The following is an 18,402-nucleotide window of genomic DNA, read 5'->3' as shown; positions in this document are numbered from 1 at the left end:
TTGCGTCGACCTTCTTCCTGGTTCTCACTATGGAGAGAAACATTGGCAAAATCCTTCTAGAGGGAGCTGGGCGACATCACAACCTTGCTGCTCATCAAGTCTAAGCTCATTTGGAGCAACATTTGGGTAGATTTTGTCAAAAAACCAGTCCACAGTTCTTCTACAATGTTGGGCGACGTGTTTATCTTCTACGCGATTCCTTTCTCAGGGTGAAGCTCTACATGTTTACCTTCCTCTCCAGTGCAAAACCCCTTTGAGTTTTGGCCTCTACATGACAAATTGGAGTAGATTTTCGAGCTACCTCTTTGGCCATGAAAGCTTGACTATGCTAGTCTAAGTTTGACTTTGGACAGTCAAAGTTTGACCAGTAGTTTGACCAAGATTTATTTTTAGTCTGCTATGCTCATTTTCTAGCATCTACTTGGTCATCTTTTGCTTAGACATCTTGCATAAATGTTGCTCTGACTAATTGCCTTATGCTTTGACATTCACTTAAGTCACATAGAGAAATCCAAGTTAAAGTATTCAAGTTGTTACTCTTTGAAAGATTATTTTTTATTGCTCATATTTCACTTGTAAGAGGCACTAGACACTACCCTCGGGTAAGACCTTGCCATGGAAGCTAAGACCTTTTTTGAGAATTTGGTTGGAACTAGTTTCCATACTTGGCAAACAAAAGCCAAGCTTATGCATATGAAAAAGAAGTTATAAAATGTTGTGAATGGAAAGAAGTCTACAAAAGAAAAAGCTAAAGACAAGAAGGACTACTTCAATAACAAAGCAATTATGCCTAAAGGAAGAACTCCATCAGCAAATGAAGAAAATGAAGACTATTCTTTTTCGGCACTTTGTCTTTTTTGTTTATCATCACTTGGTCAAATTTTGAGGTTCTCTGCCTGGAGTAGTACTCCAAAAAGAATATGTTATGTAAATCACCTCTAGTCACCATATGATGTAGGCCATGTGATATGTGTTTTGTATATCCCATTTTTGTGAACCTCACATCCTTGGGAACCTTGATAGCATGAGATCCTAGCCATAGATTTATCCTTGACCACCATGAGATGGCATGAGAAACTATGAGACTAGATGAATCCTTGACACTACAAGAGGCAATCCCTTGAGGGGGGTTTGTTGGGGTAAGTATGATCAAGGGCGTGCTCTATGGTGCATGTGTGCATCTAGGGGAGTCACATGTGTGTTTGTGTTTGTTGTAAAGGCACATCAAGTGCTATGATGTGTCTAGTGTGTGACCTAAGTGATGATGTAAGACAAAGGAAATCCCACTGATGTAGGGATTGATTCCCACTGATATAGGGACTTATTGCCACTATGTAGGGAAGGTATTACCTTCTCCCCCTTTCTATAAAAGAGAGTCTTCTCTCTCACAATCAATATAGAGATTTCATTGTGCTCTCACACCTCTTTCAAGATGCATTTTTTCTATCCTACAGGATCCTACATGATGTACCAACTGCATCTACAACTAACAAGTCGGTGACATAAATGCACAATGGTCACCCTGGCATATCACGAATGCAGCTCGACATCTCAACACTCCCCCTTGAGCTCAATCCCAATTCCTATAGACCAAGCAGGTCTCTGAACTTGCACAGCTTCTCTACACCCAATGCCTTCGTGAATATAATAGCTACTTGATCCTCTGTGCTAACATAAACTAGATCAATAAAACCTACTAGAACCTTCTCCTACACATAGTGATAATGTACCTCAATGTGCTTTGTTCTAGCATGATAGACTGGGTTATTTGCCAAGTGTATACTCCTCATGTTGTCACAATAAATGAAACTTGGCCCATCTAATGCATATCATAAACTAGCTTATGCAACCAAGCTACCGCCTATCGAAATTGTCAAGAGCATCACCTTGGAGATGTGTGGCGCTACAGGAGCCCTGTTGAAGGAGCGCTATTCAAATTCAGAGCTAGAGATCGTTGTGCGATTGTGGAGGTGCAGCCCGTGGGCATAGAAGCCTTGCACAACACTAGAGATCTGTGGGGAGCCGCTTTGTGAAGCTGTCTGGAGTGCAGGTACCAGGAGAGCTCATTGTAGAAGGAGATGGCCATTGAATGAGAAGCTTATTGCTTCAATAGTCTACTGCAGACCCTTGGAGAGCCTTAGGTAAAGCTTGCTATGCGAGTGACAGAGAATAAAATCTCTTACAAACACTCAAGAAGAAACTCCAAATGAATATATCTATCTCATAACAGAAATCTCTCTCTCACAATAAGAATGTCTCACAAAATGAATTGAAATCCTCACAAGGAAATCTCAAGAAATGAACGGAAATCTCTTAAGGAATGACGGAAATTTTCTCTCAACTGGACGAATGAAGATCTCTCATCAAAAGTGGACTCTCACGGAGAACACTCAAGAGAACTCTCAATCTCACAATCTCTCTCACACTCTCAAGAATCGCAATGCCTCAGCGGAAGGCAAGGGAGCTTTGATACCATGACAAAATATGAAGAGAGGAGAGAAGAAGAGTGGAGATGAGGAGAGAGGGCACAGCTAGAGAGCACACCACAAAATGACTAACTGTACACTAGATTTAGTTGAAAAAATAGAATATATACAAACCCTTTTAGGGTTAGGGTTAGGGGATCTAACCCTTTCCTTTATAGCACTCTATAAGGTTAGTGCTATGCACATATGATCACGTGATGGTGCTATGCACACATGATCACATGATGTTGAGCATGAACTCTCAACATAGGACTCCCACTATAGCAATACATGGCATGACGCCATAGGAGAGGTATATTGGTAGGAAACTAGATATTTCTCATTTGAAAGTTTTTGGTTGCATTGCCTATGTTCATGTGCCAAATGAGTTAAGATCCAAGTTGGATCTAAAAGCTGAGCATCTTTATTGGTTATTCTCTGCAGTAGAAAGGGTATAGATGCTATAACCCTTCTCGTAAGTTTACAGTGAGCAGAGATGTTGTTTTTGATGAGATGAGCAGCTGGTATAAACCAGTAAATGTGATTGATGATGTAGATGCACAAAATGGTAATGCTGCACAGAATTCACAGCAGCAATCACAAAATATTAGTGGACCTATAGTGTTCTCTAGCAGTGGTTCACATACTTCGCCATGGACAAGCAGATTGAGATCACGAGAATCTCCTTAAAGCAATGCAGATAGTGGTATGCAAGTATCACGAAAGGGAAAAGAGAAAGTAGATCAGCCCATGGTTGATGTGAATGTAGGTCACTCTTATGTGGATGGTGAATCCAGTGGCTCCAGAACAGAGCCTTGATGATGAGTTGGGTATTCCTTCTATTGTTACACCGAGAGTAAGGAAGACAAGGGATGATTTGAGAGCACCTGGTAGTGAGCCTATTCCACCCAACTCTTCCAGAGTTAAGTATCCTGTGGATAGGCTGAAATATGATGGATTTATAGCCATTCACTATGCCTATATGGTCAAAGTGATACAAGAACTAGAACCCACTTCTTTTTAGCAAGCCATGGGAAAAGAAAAATGGGAGAAAGCCATGGATGAAGAAATGGATGCCTTGGAAGCAAATGCTACATGGGAATTGGTGCCTTTGCCTAAAGACAAGAATGCAATTGGCTGCAAGTGGGTTTATAAGGTGAGGCACAATGCAGATGGTTCTGTGAGCAGATACAAGGCAAGATTAGTTGTCAAGGAGTATGCACAGACATATGGCATTGATTATGAAGAAACATTCAGTCGAGTTGCAAGGATGGCAACTGTAACCGTAGTCATTGCTTTGGCTGCATCAAAGGGATGGTCTTTACATCAGATGGATGTGAAGAATGCCTTCTTGCATGGTGATTTGCAAGAAGAGGTCTATATGGAGCAGTCACCAAGTTATGTGCATGATGTTGATCCTGAGTTTGTTTGCAGGTTGAAGAAAGCCTTGTATGGCTTGAAGCAAGCACCCAGAGCATGGTCTGACAAGATAGGACAGTATCTTGTCACTATTGGCTTTCAGATTTCCAAGGCAGATTTCTCACTTTATGTGAGAAAAATACAGAAAGGCATTATGCTGCTTGTCATTTATGTTGATGATTTGATCATCACAGGTGATAGTGATGAAGATATCCTTCATGTGAAAATGCTATTGAAGCAGAAGTTTGAGATGAAGGATTTGGGAGAGCTGCGTTACTTCCTGGGCATTGAGGTGATTAGATCCACAAGTGGGATATGGCTCTTGCAGAGACAGTATGGATTGGACATGCTGTCCAAATATGGGATGACAGGCTGTAAGCCTATTTCAGTTCCTTTGGAGTAGAATGTGAAGTTCAGCGCAGATGCAGGTGAGCTTCTAGAAGACCCTACTATGTACACACACATAGTAGGAAGTTTGATTTATATGACTATTACCTTTAGCTATGTTGTTGGGTTGGTAAGTCAATTTATGCAGGCTCCAAGGAAACCGCATGCATTTGGATGTGGCTAGACGCATACTGAGGTATGTGAAGTCCACATTGCAGTATGGACTATTTTATGAGACTGGGGTTCAGATACAGTTGCATGGATACACTGATACTGATTGGGTTGGTAGTAATTCTGATAGACAATCTTCCAGTGGATATGTGTTTTCTTTTGAGAGTGCTGCAGTCACTTGGAGCAGCAAGAAACAACCTACAGTTGCCTTGTCGAGCACAAAGGCTGAATACAAGGGTGCAGCAATGGTTGCATGTGAGGAAGCTTGGTTGCATAAGCTACTTTATGATATGCATCAGTCTATAGATGGGCCAGTGGTCATTTATTATGACAACATGAGCAGTATACACTTGGTAAATAACCCAATCTATCATGCTAGAACAAAGCACATTGAGGTGCATTATCACTACGTGTGGGAGAAGGTTCTAGTAGGTTTTATTGATCTAGTTTATTTCAACACAGAGGATCAGGTAGCTGACATATTCACGAAGGCATTAGGTGCAGAGAAGCTGCACAAGTTCAGAGACCTGCTTGGTGTGCAGGAATCGGGATTGAGCTTGAGGGGGAGTGTTGAGATATCGAGCTCCACTCGTGATATGCCAGGGTGACCATTGTGCATTTATGTCACCGACTTGTTAGCTGCAGATGCAGTTGGTACACCACCCATGAATAATAGCTAGATGACAGCTATCTTTATGTACTCTAGTTCGTGGCTCAGTTAGTATGCCACCTTAGTTAGCTGAGTTTGGTTTGAGACCCACATATAGGGTTCACCTATTCTTTTGTACTTCGAGTTCTTTTGGCTTTCACAACTAAGAAGAGAAAAACTCTTTTCAACCTCCACCTTTGTGTATATTCCCCCATTGTGTATGCGAGAAAGCTACAAGTGAGACTCCTTACTTCTCTCCCACTCTCTTCACACTCCTAGCATAGCTCGTTGGTGAGCTATGCGAGGAGGGAAACTTTTTTGGCTATACTAGGATGGAAGCGCTCTTATAGCTTTGCCAAGTTGGATCCTTGCTTGATAATTCAACAACTATGTAGCATCAAGGGAAGGACCTACGACCATGTACCTTTGAGGGAGGACCTCCACCGTATACTTGTAGGCAATTTCGAGGGAGGGCAGCTTTGGATAGAGAGGTAGGGAGGGATCTTCGAAGACAATGGAGAGGAAGAGAGCTTCAAAGACAACGAATATAACTTCGAAGTATGGAGCTGCAAAGACAGCTTCAAAGACAACAAACAAGTAGTTTGGTGTTTGGGCAGAAAAAGCTTGACGGAGAGCTAGGAAGGGAGCTTGATAGAGAGTATATTGGAAGAAAGTAAGAGAGTGGAGCGAGAGAAATGATACGGAGTCAGAGTGACAAATGAGCTAGTGAGAATTGATAGGGAAGAAACAAAGAAACGATAGAGTGTGAGAAACGATGAGCTAAAGAGAGAGACAAGAAAGACGCAAAGAGGGGGGAGAGAGAAGAGAAGTAAAGCTAAGGAGAGCAGAAAGAAGAGAGAGAGGGAGAGTAGAAATTGTCTGGTGGGTGCAAGCCCAACACAGCAAAGCCAGCTCTTAAAACAAACAAAACAGAGTAGAAAATGTAGGGACAAAAGAAAAGAAAACGTAGAGATGGGGAGTAAAAAAGGGAGAGTAGAGAATGTAGAGAGATGAGAACAAGAAAACGTAGGGAGAGTAGAGAATGTAGATAGATGAAAACAAGAAAACGTAGGGTTGTCATAGTCATGAACTTGAAAAGGGACAATGTAGCGAGCACATCAATATCATGAGAAATTTGGTGGAGGAATAGGGCCCCCTAGCGAGGAGAATTCATTGTATTTATTCATGTGTGTATGTTTTGGGGGTCACGATGGTATATTAAGGTAAGCCTATGATGGTTAATTTATCTCAGCAAGCTTGTGGCTTCTTCGAGAAGCGTCCAATTCTAGAATGTTCCTACTGTGGGCATAGAAGGAGGAGGGGGGCGGTAGGCTCCATGTAGGGGGGCCTATGAAGGCCTCTCCAATGCAAGGAGGAAGAGAAGTGGAGGAAGGGGAAAAGAGAAGTGGGAAGGGAGAGAGAGGAGAGGGAGAGGGAAAGGGGGAGAGCAGTGTTGAGATATCGAGCTCCACTCGTGATATGCCAGGGTGACCGTTGTGCATTTATGTCATCGACTTGTTAGCTGTAGATGCGGTTGGTACACCGCCCATGAATAATAGGTAGATGACAGCTATCTTTATGCACTCTAGTTAGTGGCTCAATTAGTATGCCACCTTAGTTAGCTGAGTTTGGTTTGAGACCCACATATAGGGTTCACCTATTCTTTTGTACTAAGTTCTTTTGGCTTTCACAACTGAGAAGAGGAAAACTAATTTCAGCCTCCACCTTTGTGTATGATTCCCCCATTTTGTATGTGAGAAAGTTTCAAGTGAGACTCCTTCCTTCTCTCCCACTCTCTTAAGACAAGATTTTGCATCTTTAGATATGGTAGCATTGAACTTTGACAAGCTTGTCAATGATGCCCCGTATGCTGAACAAATGCTAGTTCACACAAAGCGCGAACCATCAACCCATCGAGCTGACCATGGTTATGATACCGACTTTGATGATAGTAGCTAAAGAAGATACATCCGGTGAATGTCATGAACACAGAAGAGGACAAATAAACTCAATATGTCATCCATAAAACATGACCTTGTTGCCACCTGCCTACTCAAATATGGCACTAAAGCCTCACCGCATCTATGTCATGGTGTCTGGTGTCCCAAATGTTGCAGCAGTAATGGCCATGGACCAAAAGACTGTGTCCTCAACTAGCTCTAGTGCACCATATGCCAAATGACAACTCACACCATTGAAGCCTATAGATACAATTCTCTTTGCACACCACCCCTACCCAATGATTCCTATCCAAGCCATGGCTATAGCCCCAGTTCAACCGACACCGGCTCCCAATCTAGCTTCTTAGAGCAAACCTATCACCCTCGTCAAAGACCTTACCATGGTCCTTTGAGCTAGATAATTTGTTACTACGGTGATGTGCTTGGCCACTAGAAGAGTGAATGCAAGATATTCAAGAAGCACCAGGCTGAGAGAGAAGCAATGCATACTAACCTTCCCACTCCTATGCTTGCGACACCTCAGATTCATAATGTATAGATTATTGCTCTCGACAAGCTAGAAATTACAACTGTTGGCACTAGTACTACCACACTAATGTGGTGACAAAGGCGGTGAAGATTCCACTAGGTCTCTCATTGTCGGTCTGGATGACTAGAGAAGAAGAACAAAGCACCAATTAATTGGCACGAATAATATATGGAGATTACAGTGATCATTGAATGGCCAAGCGATTCCAAGGACATTTCTCGATGATGATTCAAGAGTCAACATAATACCAGATGATAAGTGCCAGCGACTTGGATTCTCTCGATGGAAGCCATTGTTTCAATCATAGTGGCAAACCTAACATTTGTGATTGCCATCATCATCCTTTGTATGGAAGACATCAGCAGTTTCTACCTGATATTTATCAGTAGACTATGTTTGTGGCAATCATGTGTAAAACAAGACTATAATTATGATCGGATCATGAAGGGGATTGACCCCAATTTTATCAGCACGGGATTCTCCTGAAGGACCATGTAAAACCAATCCAACGCAGCAGTGTTACTGGATGAACCTGAACTATGCAAAACCAGTTCAAGAAGAGATCGATAAACTCTTACAAGTGGGATTCATATATCCCATCAATAGTGTGACTTGGATCTCCCCAATTGTAATCGTACCCAAGAAGAAGAACAAGTTGTGAGTTTCCATGGATTATTTAAGCTAAACGCCACAGCTGTAACCTATCCTTTCCCTCTTACTTTCATGGATTATATGTTGGATGCCATTGCTAAACATGAAATGTACTCATTCCTCAATGGGTTCAGCAATGAAAAGATGACATTCATTACTGAATCTGGGGTCTTCGCTTCCAACATCAAGACATTCAGCCTCAAGAATGCACTACCACAATGCATGGTCCAAGAAGTTTTTGACGAATATTTCAATTCCTTTATGAAAATATTATTAGACAACTTATTGTCTTTGGAGAGCAGATCCAGTATATCAACCACCTTTGAATGTTCCTTGCCAAATGTTGTGTTGCTCTACTATCCCTCAACCCAACAAAGTGTGCCTTTGTGGTCACAACAGATGATAGCTTGGCCATATCATCTTGAAAGATGGCATTGCCCTAGATCCAAACAAAGTTGAGTGCATCTACAAGATAGAACAATCTGCAACTATGGCAAGTAGTTAGCCCATTTTCTTGGCCAAGTGTGGTGGCATAGCCGCATTCTCTAATATCTTGCTGATGTGGCTACCCCTCTCAAGATGCTGCTAGGGTAGGATATGTGGATAACTATAGATTTTGTTTGGTCCAAATTTATTAGTCTATACCTCATTCTTCAGTACATGAATTATTCTTTCAATTCTCCAATTACATCAGCCGATTGAGTGCCATGAGTTATGGAAGTTTGATGTTAAGGGGGTAGCAAGACAAGTATGTTGCAATTGAGTAATTAATATTCCCTTGTCCAACTGGAATATCAAAGGTCTCTAATCTCTTCCTTTGAGCCCAATGAGATCTCTACTTTTCTATGCAATTCTTCGAATTGCTACCTCTGTGGTGGTAGGTAGCTCTGTGAAGCTAACTTGTGTCTTGGGGCAGCTCAACTTTTGGGTATCCTTCTCCTTTTCTTCTCTTGTTGAGGTCCAAAATCTCCATATTCAAATCATCAAAGTGTCTAATTCTCCTAATGTATTCATTTGTGGGATATAAGCGCATTCATGTGGTAGTAGTTTCCTTTCTTTGTATACATGACAGACAACATTAGATTCTCCTAATAGATTCATTTGTGGGATATAAGGGCATTCATGTGGTAGTAGTTTCCTTTCCTTGGACACCCATGACAGACAACATTAGCTCAATCATGTGGGGGTCAAGACACTTGAATTATTGATTCCACCATCTCTAGCCAAAGCTCCTAAAGAGCCTTGTCTATATCCTTGACAAAAGCTTTTGGAGGCTAGGAGGGGAGATGTAGATGAGGATAAGAGGGAAAGTACTAATGAGGCTGCATGGATACTAACAATTGAGGATCCCATGAATATGAGGTTGAGGTAGAAACCAATAGAGGGGGTTGTAATTGTTCCACTCAATCTACGTGTACCTTGTCACACTTAAAGGTTATTGATTGTCCTTGTTCAATGATCATTAGACTCTTCCATTTGAGCTTGAGTTGCAAGTCGTTCATCACTAGCACCAAACACCATGTGACTCAGCATATACTATGTCTTTTTGGTGGAGAAGCACTAATTGATAGGTCGAGTGGCTATTAGGGTATCAAAGGGTGTGGCCTCTTAATCCACAGATCACTACACTATCTCATCTTCTTTCTATCTCAACTTGATAGGTCGTGTGGCTATTAGGGTATCAAAGAGTGTGGCCTCTTAATCCACAAATCAATGCACTATCTCACCTTCTTCCTATCTCAACTTAGCCACCTGCATATTGATAGTGTCTTCACCCTTCTCAAAATGCTCCTCTAGTGGTACAAATAATAAAGGCCAATTTTGCTTCATAGAGTCACGCTACTATGTATACCCCACTTTTAAGCCCTTCTAGAAATGTTGGTTAAACCAATTACCACTTCCATCAAAAAATTGAAGGACACACAATGCCTTTTGAGAAAGCTATATACTATGTGTATTTCATCCATGCTCCCACAAAAAATAGATATCTCAGCAAAGGTGTAAGAGTAGGGGAAATCATGGTGTAGGGGTAGTAGTCAGTGACGGGGATGGTGAGATTGAGGGAATGCAAGTGGGAGGCTGAGATGAGTGAATGAGAGGGAGGTTGGATTGTTAGGAAGAAGGGGCAGTGGCTATGAGAGGGTTGTGAGTAGGGGGATTGTGAGGGGGGGCTAATGACTAGCGGTTGAGAGGAGGGAGGCTAAGGGGGTGGAGAGAGAGAGAGAGAGAGAGAGAGAGAGAGAGAGAGAGAGAGAGCTAGCTGGATGACAAGCCATAGCAAGGGTAGAGATAGTGGTAATCAAACATATATAAGAAATGCAGTAATATACAATCTTAACCATATTACCATAGTCACCTTTAATTTTTAATTGGTGTCAAGTATGATAGTGGAAACTAATAATCATACCTAGGAGAGGTTACTAACCATTGATGTTAGATGTAGCTTATTGTGCTTTAGGAACGCCTAACATGGGTTAATAGTATAGTGAAGCACCATAGGGGCACGAAACAAATGGGCAGTAAGTAGGCAGGCACCAGGTTAATGGCTTCCACTATACCCTTTTTTGATGATGGGTCTACGGCGCACACCTTATTATTGCTACATTATCAAGCTCGCTACTCTCCATCCATTTTGTCTATTCCCCATTTTTTCCCACTACTCTTCTTCTCTGCAATTTTTAGCTAATATAGCCACATAAACCTTTGCCCAAGGACAAGCAATGCCATTTGAGAAAGTTAAACAATAATTTGTACTTTCATCCATGCTCCCACAAAAAATAGATAGCTCAGCAAGGGAGGTGTAAGAGTAGGGGAAAGCATGGTGTAGGGATAGCAGTTTTGGTAACAGGGATGGTGAGATTGAGGCAATACAATTGGGAGGCTTAGATGAGTGAATGAGAGGGGGGTTGGATTTTTAGGAAGAAGGGGTGGGCTAAGCAAGGACTATGAGACTACTGTGAGATCATGAGGAGGACTGTGAGGGGGGCCTAATGACTAGCTATTGAGAGGAGGGACGCTAAGGGGGTGTAGAGAGAGAGAGAGAGAGAGAGAGAGAGAGAGAGAGAATGGGAGGGGGGCGCATGAGGTGAGGGAGAGTGGGGACAGGTGCAGCATCGGCAAAGTGAAGAGATGGGAAAAAGTTGGTTGAGAGGAGAGTGGGGTGAAATAGGAAGAGAGTGTTAAGAGTGGGGGAGAAGATTAGGGAAAGGGAAAAGAAGGGAGGATTTGGAGAGTGAAAGGAAGAAATGGGTATGAGGGAGAGAGGAGGGAGGAGTTGTGGGAGAGAAAGAAGAATGGGTAGAGAGAGAGAGAGAGAGAGAAAGGGGGGGGGGGGGGGGGGAGTGACGTGTGAAGGAGTAGTAACAAGAGGGGGGGATAGGGTAGTAGGGAATGAAAGGGTGATTATGAAGAGGGTAGTAGGGAATGAAAGGGTGAAGAAATAACTCCATAAAAGAACGAAGAACAAAGGAACGGGAAAAATGATTGCTTAAATCGATTGCCATCATCCTAGTAGCCATACCAAAGTTGTGATAACTTTTTTGAGAGAACCATAGCGTCGTTTCAAAGTTGTTAGCATCTACAATGGTGGCATCTAATGAATACCGCAAGCAAGGATGAGGATACAATATGGACATAGGAGTGTGGGGTTGCATACCAAACAAGAGAAAGGGTGTCCTCACAAAAGAGCAGGGATGGTCAAGGGGGATGATATTCAACACTGGAAGAATATACAAGGAGAGTGTGTGACATCATGGAGAAGGGATGAGGGAGAAGAGAGGAGGGATTACATAGAAGAGAAGAATCCATGGGGTAAGGAGTGAGGGGAAAGAGAGGAGGGACTGAATAGACAAGAAGATTCCATGAGGGAAATATGAGAAAATCTTATTGTATTGAGGCCAAGCTATATCCAAAGAGGCATAATAGATGGAGCCCATGTAGGAGAGTATGAAAAAGCATCACATCAAACAAGGACCCCGCCATCTATAGCCAATTCTTCCCCCATCAATTGGCATCCACACTCACAAGGTGGGTGAGAGTATCTTCCATGTGAGCATCTTTGTGTAATGCCTCTCAGTGGGGTGTGGCAAACCTTAACCTCCTTTTCCATATATATCAAGATGATATCCTGTAAGTCAAGAGTGGACAACTCACCTCCTTAGACCCTTTTCCTTTTTTATTATGCACAGAGAGTGTGTAAGGGTACCAGTGGAGGGTTGGCATAAAGATTCTTGCTATCCCTTATAGTATACTATTTGGATGGACTATGCACAACCACCCTATTCAATGCACACATGGGGCCATCACATGGAGGGGGTGGCACATGAGTAAGCTTGTCACCTCCACTATCTGACCCCTCATATTTTATATTATGTATGCCACTTCATATTACACCCATTGAAATTAATCACAATTACATTGGTCTTTTTCTACCATTCACACCACGAAGAAGGAAGGCAATTGCAAACAAATGGGTTTACGAGGTAAGAACAATCCCAATGGTATCATTGAGAGACATAAAGCAAGATGTGTTGCCAAAGGATTTGCACAACAGTATGGACAAGACTATGAAGAAACCGATGTTGTAGATGTGTTGCCAAAGGTTTTGCACAATAGTCTCGACAAGACTATGAAGAAACCAATGTCCTAGATGTGCTGCCAAAGGATTTGCACAATAGTATGGACAAGACTATGAAGAAACCTATGTCCTAGTAGACAAAATGGATTCTTTTATATCTTTGGTTTCATTGGCAGCCTTTAGCAAATGAAACATATATCACCTAGATGTCAGAATGCATCTCTAAAGGATATTTGGATGAAGAGGTTCACATGCAACAATCTCAAGGATATGTTGGGATGGGGGTTGGGAACCCTACATCCAATGCATCCATGGCTGACAAGCGGCAACCGCTAGTTGCTCCAACAATGGCTAGCTGGCTAGGAATGACTCGAGTTCTCAAAAGACCATGCCTCATAAGAGGACATGATAGCTTCATTTTTTGTTTACGTGAGATTTGAACTCCATAACTCTTTTTCTAATTTCTAGCCCCCTGACATTGACCTTTAAGTGGTGAAATAAAATGCCAACATTCATGATATAATACAAAAGCATATCAGCCCCTTGTTAATTAAAGTGAGAGAGAGAGAGAGATTGAGATTGTGAGATCTGCAAATTGGTAGTTGAGGAGAGCTGGAGTTGAAAGTGTAAACTCATGTGAAAATACTCCTCATTATAGGCTTCTTACTTATATAGCCACCGTCAATGGTGCATCCCAACCGTTGTATCAAGGGAAGCCTTATTTTTTATAATGCGTGCCACCGGCACTTTTCCCACAAAACTTGACCGACTATTTATAGCTCTGTGCATAGTGGACAATGTTAGATCTAATCTTGATCCGAGAGTTGAAACTAGAATGCTTGGCTAGCTGCTAAGTATATTGTAAGTAGTTAACAATATGCCAGTTGATCTAACGACTTAGAATGTGCCACATGGCTTCGTAAGATTTTGGAGTTTCATAAACTGGCCAAGTAAAAAGGCACGCTCACCGTCCATCGTGGGATCGATCTTCGATCCAACGATCAAAAAGCGTGCATCTCGAGTCTCAAAATCGACGTGGAGTGATGCATTTCCATTCATAGGGACTGTTGAATGTATGCCAAGTGGACACCGCCTCCCTACCGCATTCGGGAAGGTCGCCGATGCCGGTGGGAAACCGGAGGGAGGGGGGTGGGGCCTCCCGAGGGGGGCCAGGTTTAATGCTCGAGAGACAATGTAGTCAAAGTTGAAAGCACTCTTGTGCAGGTCACAATTCGAGGAGCAATGGCGGCAGCTCTCTTGGGCCTTGTGTCTCCCTGCATACAATGTGACTAACATCGGCGGCCTTAATAGACTTTTTCCCGACTCTGGAGCTCTTCAGAGAAACACAGCCAGCCAGAGAGCTCGTTTTTGCATGTCCATCGACGGCAGCAAGCCCGCTCACGAAAACGTTTTGCTCATCAGGACTTTGCGATTCTCCACGAAGGTACACCTCCTCCTCCGATGAATATCAATCTCCCATCTCTGTCGAAATTGCACGCCTTGAAAGCCACCTAGGGGCATTTAGCTCTGCAATTCATTGTTTGTGGATATGTTTCGCGGTGGAAAGAGCCTCCTGAATGGAGAGTCCCGAGAGGAAGCGTCCTCCGATCCTGCAGGGCCAGCTCGGGCTACGAGATCCCACTCGTTTTCTTCTGCATATGATCGTAGCAGCGCTTCCTCTCTCAGGAAGAAACCTCGGCTGGCGAGGAATTCCCCACATCGGCAAGTAGATTTGGAAGAGGAGAGTCCGCAGCCCATTCGACAGCAGGAACAAGCCTCGTCGCCACTTGCTGATGATTTTCTGGAGCCTCTTCCACCTGATATAAGCCATTCTATGGACAGTTTTGCAATCAGGTCCGTGCAGCATTCCATTCCTCGGGTAATGGATGGATACGGGAGAAGTGCTCCAGAACTTTGCAGACAGTTTTGGAAGGCAGGAGATTACACAGGCACCGGCACAGACCGCAAATTTGTGGCAGGAGGTATGGATCACGTGCGAGTGCACCCTAAGTTTCTGCATTCAAATGCGACCAGTCACAAATGGGCTCTGGGAGCATTGGCGGAGCTGCTTGACAATGCCATTGACGAGGTGGCTAACGGAGCCACTGTAGTCAATGTGGACATGTTGAGGAACCCTCGAAACGGTGATCCAATGTTGATCATTGAAGACAATGGAGGTGGAATGGACCCTGATTGCATTCGACGCTGCATGTCCCTTGGTTATTCTGCTAAGAGCAAAATAGCCAACACAATTGGTCAATACGGAAATGGATTCAAAACTGGCACCATGCGACTTGGTGCTGATGCTATCGTCTTCTCTCGCCGTTTTAAGGGACCGGGATGCAGCCCCACTCAATCTATCGGAATGTTGTCCTACACTTTTCTCACAATTACTGGACAAGAGGACATTATCGTCCCCATAGTTGACTATGAAATACAACCCTTTGGGCTGCGGAAGCTAGTGGGAAGCAGCTTGGATGATTGGAATGAGAATCTGGAGACTATTAAGCGTTGGTCTCCTTTCTCCTCTGAAGCTGAGCTTTTGGATCAGGTAAAAGGAATGTCCCATCAGGGAACTAGGATTGTCATATATAACCTTTGGGAGGATGAGCAAGGGCTACTTGAGTTGGACTTTATGCAAAATCCGCATGATATCCAAGTCAGAGGGGTGAATCGAGATGAAAAAAACATTGAGCTTGCAGCGCAGTTTCCAAATTTGAGACACTATCTGACATATAGGCATTCTTTAAGAAGCTATGCATCCATCTTATACTTGCATCTTCCGCCAGAATTCAAAATTTTTCTGCGTGGAAAACTGGTTGAGTATCACAGCTTAAGCGACAACTTGATGTTCACTGAGGAGGTGACATACAGGCCTCAATACAGAGTTCAGCAAGGACAGAAGGATGCTGGTCAGATGAAGGCTGTTGTCACTATCGGATTTGTAAAAGATGCCAAGGAACATATAGATGTCCAAGGTTTTAGTGTTTATCACAAAAATCGGCTGATTAAACCTTTTTGGAGAATATGGAATACTCCTGACACTAGAGGGCGAGGTATTATTGGGGTTCTTGAGGCAAATTTTGTTGAACCAGCCCATGACAAACAAGGATTTGAAAGAACAATAGTTTTTACTCGGCTTGAGACACGCTTAATCGAGATGCAGAAGAGTTACTGGTCTAAGAACTGCCACAAGATAGGGTATAACAATAAAAGTCTGAAAAAGGATGGGAAGGTTAATGGAGGCAAAGATGGCACAGGTGGCCTGGGTGTAGAGAAAAGTTCAAACACTCGAGGCTCTACTCAAGAGCTGGAGGTGCAAGGGGTGGTTGGGATGGAAGATGGCACTTCAGCTCCTGCTAGGCTGGAATGGCAGTCACAAAGTCTTCCTGTGCCTAGGGATATTACACCAGATAAAGACGGATCTCAAGGTGGCTCTTCTATCCAAACATTTGGGGATTTGTCTTTAAAAAGGCCATCCCACCAAGCACAGGGTGTGTCAGTGCAAAATTGTCATTCTCTAGTGGCTTCGTCATTGAAGAGCATGAATGTGGATAGAAGAGCATTTAAATCAAGGGAAATAGCAGCTATTGATGTTGATGCAGTGTGTCTTGAGACTGGAGAAACCAATAATGCAGGATCTCCTAAGAGTGGTCAAGCCACAAGACAAAGGAAAGCTATCACTACACAAGCAGGTGCTTCTGCAATGTTAAATCTAAATCATGAAAGATTCAGGTCAGAAAAGGATGCTGTGGCATCCAAAAGTGATATTCACCTATTGACAACAAATGTTAGCCCTGAAAAATTTGCAATCACCGGGGGGCCAACTTGGGATACTGTTGATATAGATGTCCAGATGTCTGCAGTTTTACCTAGAGGAAGTGCAACGCCAGAGGCTCCTGGTACTTCAACTGCCTGCAACAGCCACACGGATGAAGTGGAGACGATAACCTCACGCAGGAGAGAGTTATGTGCACCAGATACCCTAGTCCCAGAATTAAATGCGGATTCTTTTGACAACTTAACCCTAGAGATTGATGAAGCATCGGTGGGAGCCTATTCACTCATGAAAGAGGTTGTGGATGTTCCTTTAGCGAATATCTCAGTCGCAGCATCAAATGCAGATTCTTTGGAGAAGGAAATTGATGAAGCACCAGTAGGTGTCACTCCATTCGTGCAGAAGGTCGTGGATTTTGGTTTGAACGATACATCAATCCCAGCATCAAATGCAGATTCTGTCGAGAAGGTAACACCAGAGAATGATGAACTATCAGCACACCTTCCTTCATCAGCGTTGGATATTTCGTTCTCTCTCTCTGAATCCGTCAAATTAAGCTCGCAAATTGATTCAAAAAGTAATGCATTGCTGGAGAACGACCATCAAGTACAACTCAAGTCTCTGGAAAACTCGCGTGGAAGATTTGCAAAGAAAGCTGCTGCTTCTGTATTGATAAATAATGTTCTGGGTCATGAAGGCACAGCTAACAGGTGCATGAGCACCAGCCAAAATTGGGAGGATGCCACTCAAATAAAACAGGCTCGTTTGGAAAATTTGGTTGGAGTGATTGATAGTGGGGAGGAGCAAGAAGGCACAATTGACAGGTGTGTGGAACCTAGCCAAGAATTTGAAGAGGGAAGGATCCACTCTAGCAGCTCTCTTGATCACCTTAGTCATAAAGGCTTAAAACCTCAGCTTTTAAGAGTGTTAAGAGTGGAGAAAAAGGTTCTGCTTCTTCAAAGGAGTATCAAAGCAGTGGATAAAGAGGCAGATTTCTTGAGAGAACAGCTGCATGAAGAGCGTCGGCTAGGAGATAAGGATATGGAAGACCTAAAAAGACAGCTGAAAAAAGCACGTTCACAGCTTGACAACTTGAAGACAGAGAATAGTAATATAAGGTCTTTGCATCAGGGAGGCCTGGAATGTGGAGGACCTGTTTATTAGACCTCTTTCACTGAAACTCTATTTTGACTGTTTAGAAATGTAAGGTGGGTTTTTCATCAAACAATGTTACGAGTCTTGGATCCATGATTTCTTGATTCAGGCTCAGTTGGTGCTACCAAAGATTTTATGATTGGGAACATCAGTGCTGACCTAAGAGCAATATGGGGACATGAATATTTTGAGCGCACTTCATGCTCTTAAGGTCAGCGGTTCAATTTCAGCCTTGGTTCAGAATCCAGATGCATCATATCTGTAATATCTTGTGGAGGAATGATGTCCTATTCATGATGTTAAAGACTAAAGTTAACATTCTGCTGCCTTGAAATAGACATTTTTTCATGACAATTATAAATTGTCAGTTTACTAGTACATGTTCTTACTTTATTTTTTCATGACAATTATATGTATCAAGGAGCTAAGTGTGCTTGAGGATTAGTGTTCTTTTTCTTAATAGATATATCTTGCAGGAAATTGGATTTTCATTATTGGTTCTATCCCTTTTAACCTTTGAAGTACATGCTTATGCCAAGTAGAGTTTTCTAAAGTATGTTCAATGACTTTGTTGAAGATCAATGTGTGGACAAGTCAGAGTCCTTGAAACATCATCAAGGAGGTTGCAATATTATTTCATTTGGTTGTGGGTGATGCTTCT

General features: G+C 42.8%; 1 protein-coding gene across 1 annotated transcript; it reads left to right on the top strand.

Annotated features, from left to right (window-relative positions):
- The first annotated feature begins 14,114 nt into the window (after positions 1 to 14,114).
- Positions 14,115 to 18,107, top strand: LOC147900793 (uncharacterized). Its single transcript, XM_087375611.1, has one exon. The coding sequence runs from the start codon at positions 14,358 to 14,360 to the stop codon at positions 17,748 to 17,750; it is 3,393 nt and encodes a 1,130-aa protein (XP_087231737.1). The 5' UTR covers positions 14,115 to 14,357; the 3' UTR covers positions 17,751 to 18,107.
- Positions 18,108 to 18,402: the final 295 nt, after the last annotated feature.

This window comes from Dipteris shenzhenensis, chromosome 6 (assembly GCF_047967505.1).
Source record: "Dipteris shenzhenensis isolate YYH24624 ecotype China chromosome 6, Dip_SZ_1.0, whole genome shotgun sequence".
Lineage (NCBI taxonomy): Eukaryota > Viridiplantae > Streptophyta > Polypodiopsida > Gleicheniales > Dipteridaceae > Dipteris > Dipteris shenzhenensis.
This window is presented reverse-complemented; position numbering and strand designations above follow the sequence as displayed.

Bases quoted from the DNA above. Each gene is read 5' to 3' on its own strand.
- LOC147900793 (XM_087375611.1), top strand. From the start codon at position 14,358: ATGTTTCGCGGTGGAAAGAGCCTCCTGAATGGAGAGTCCCGAGAGGAA.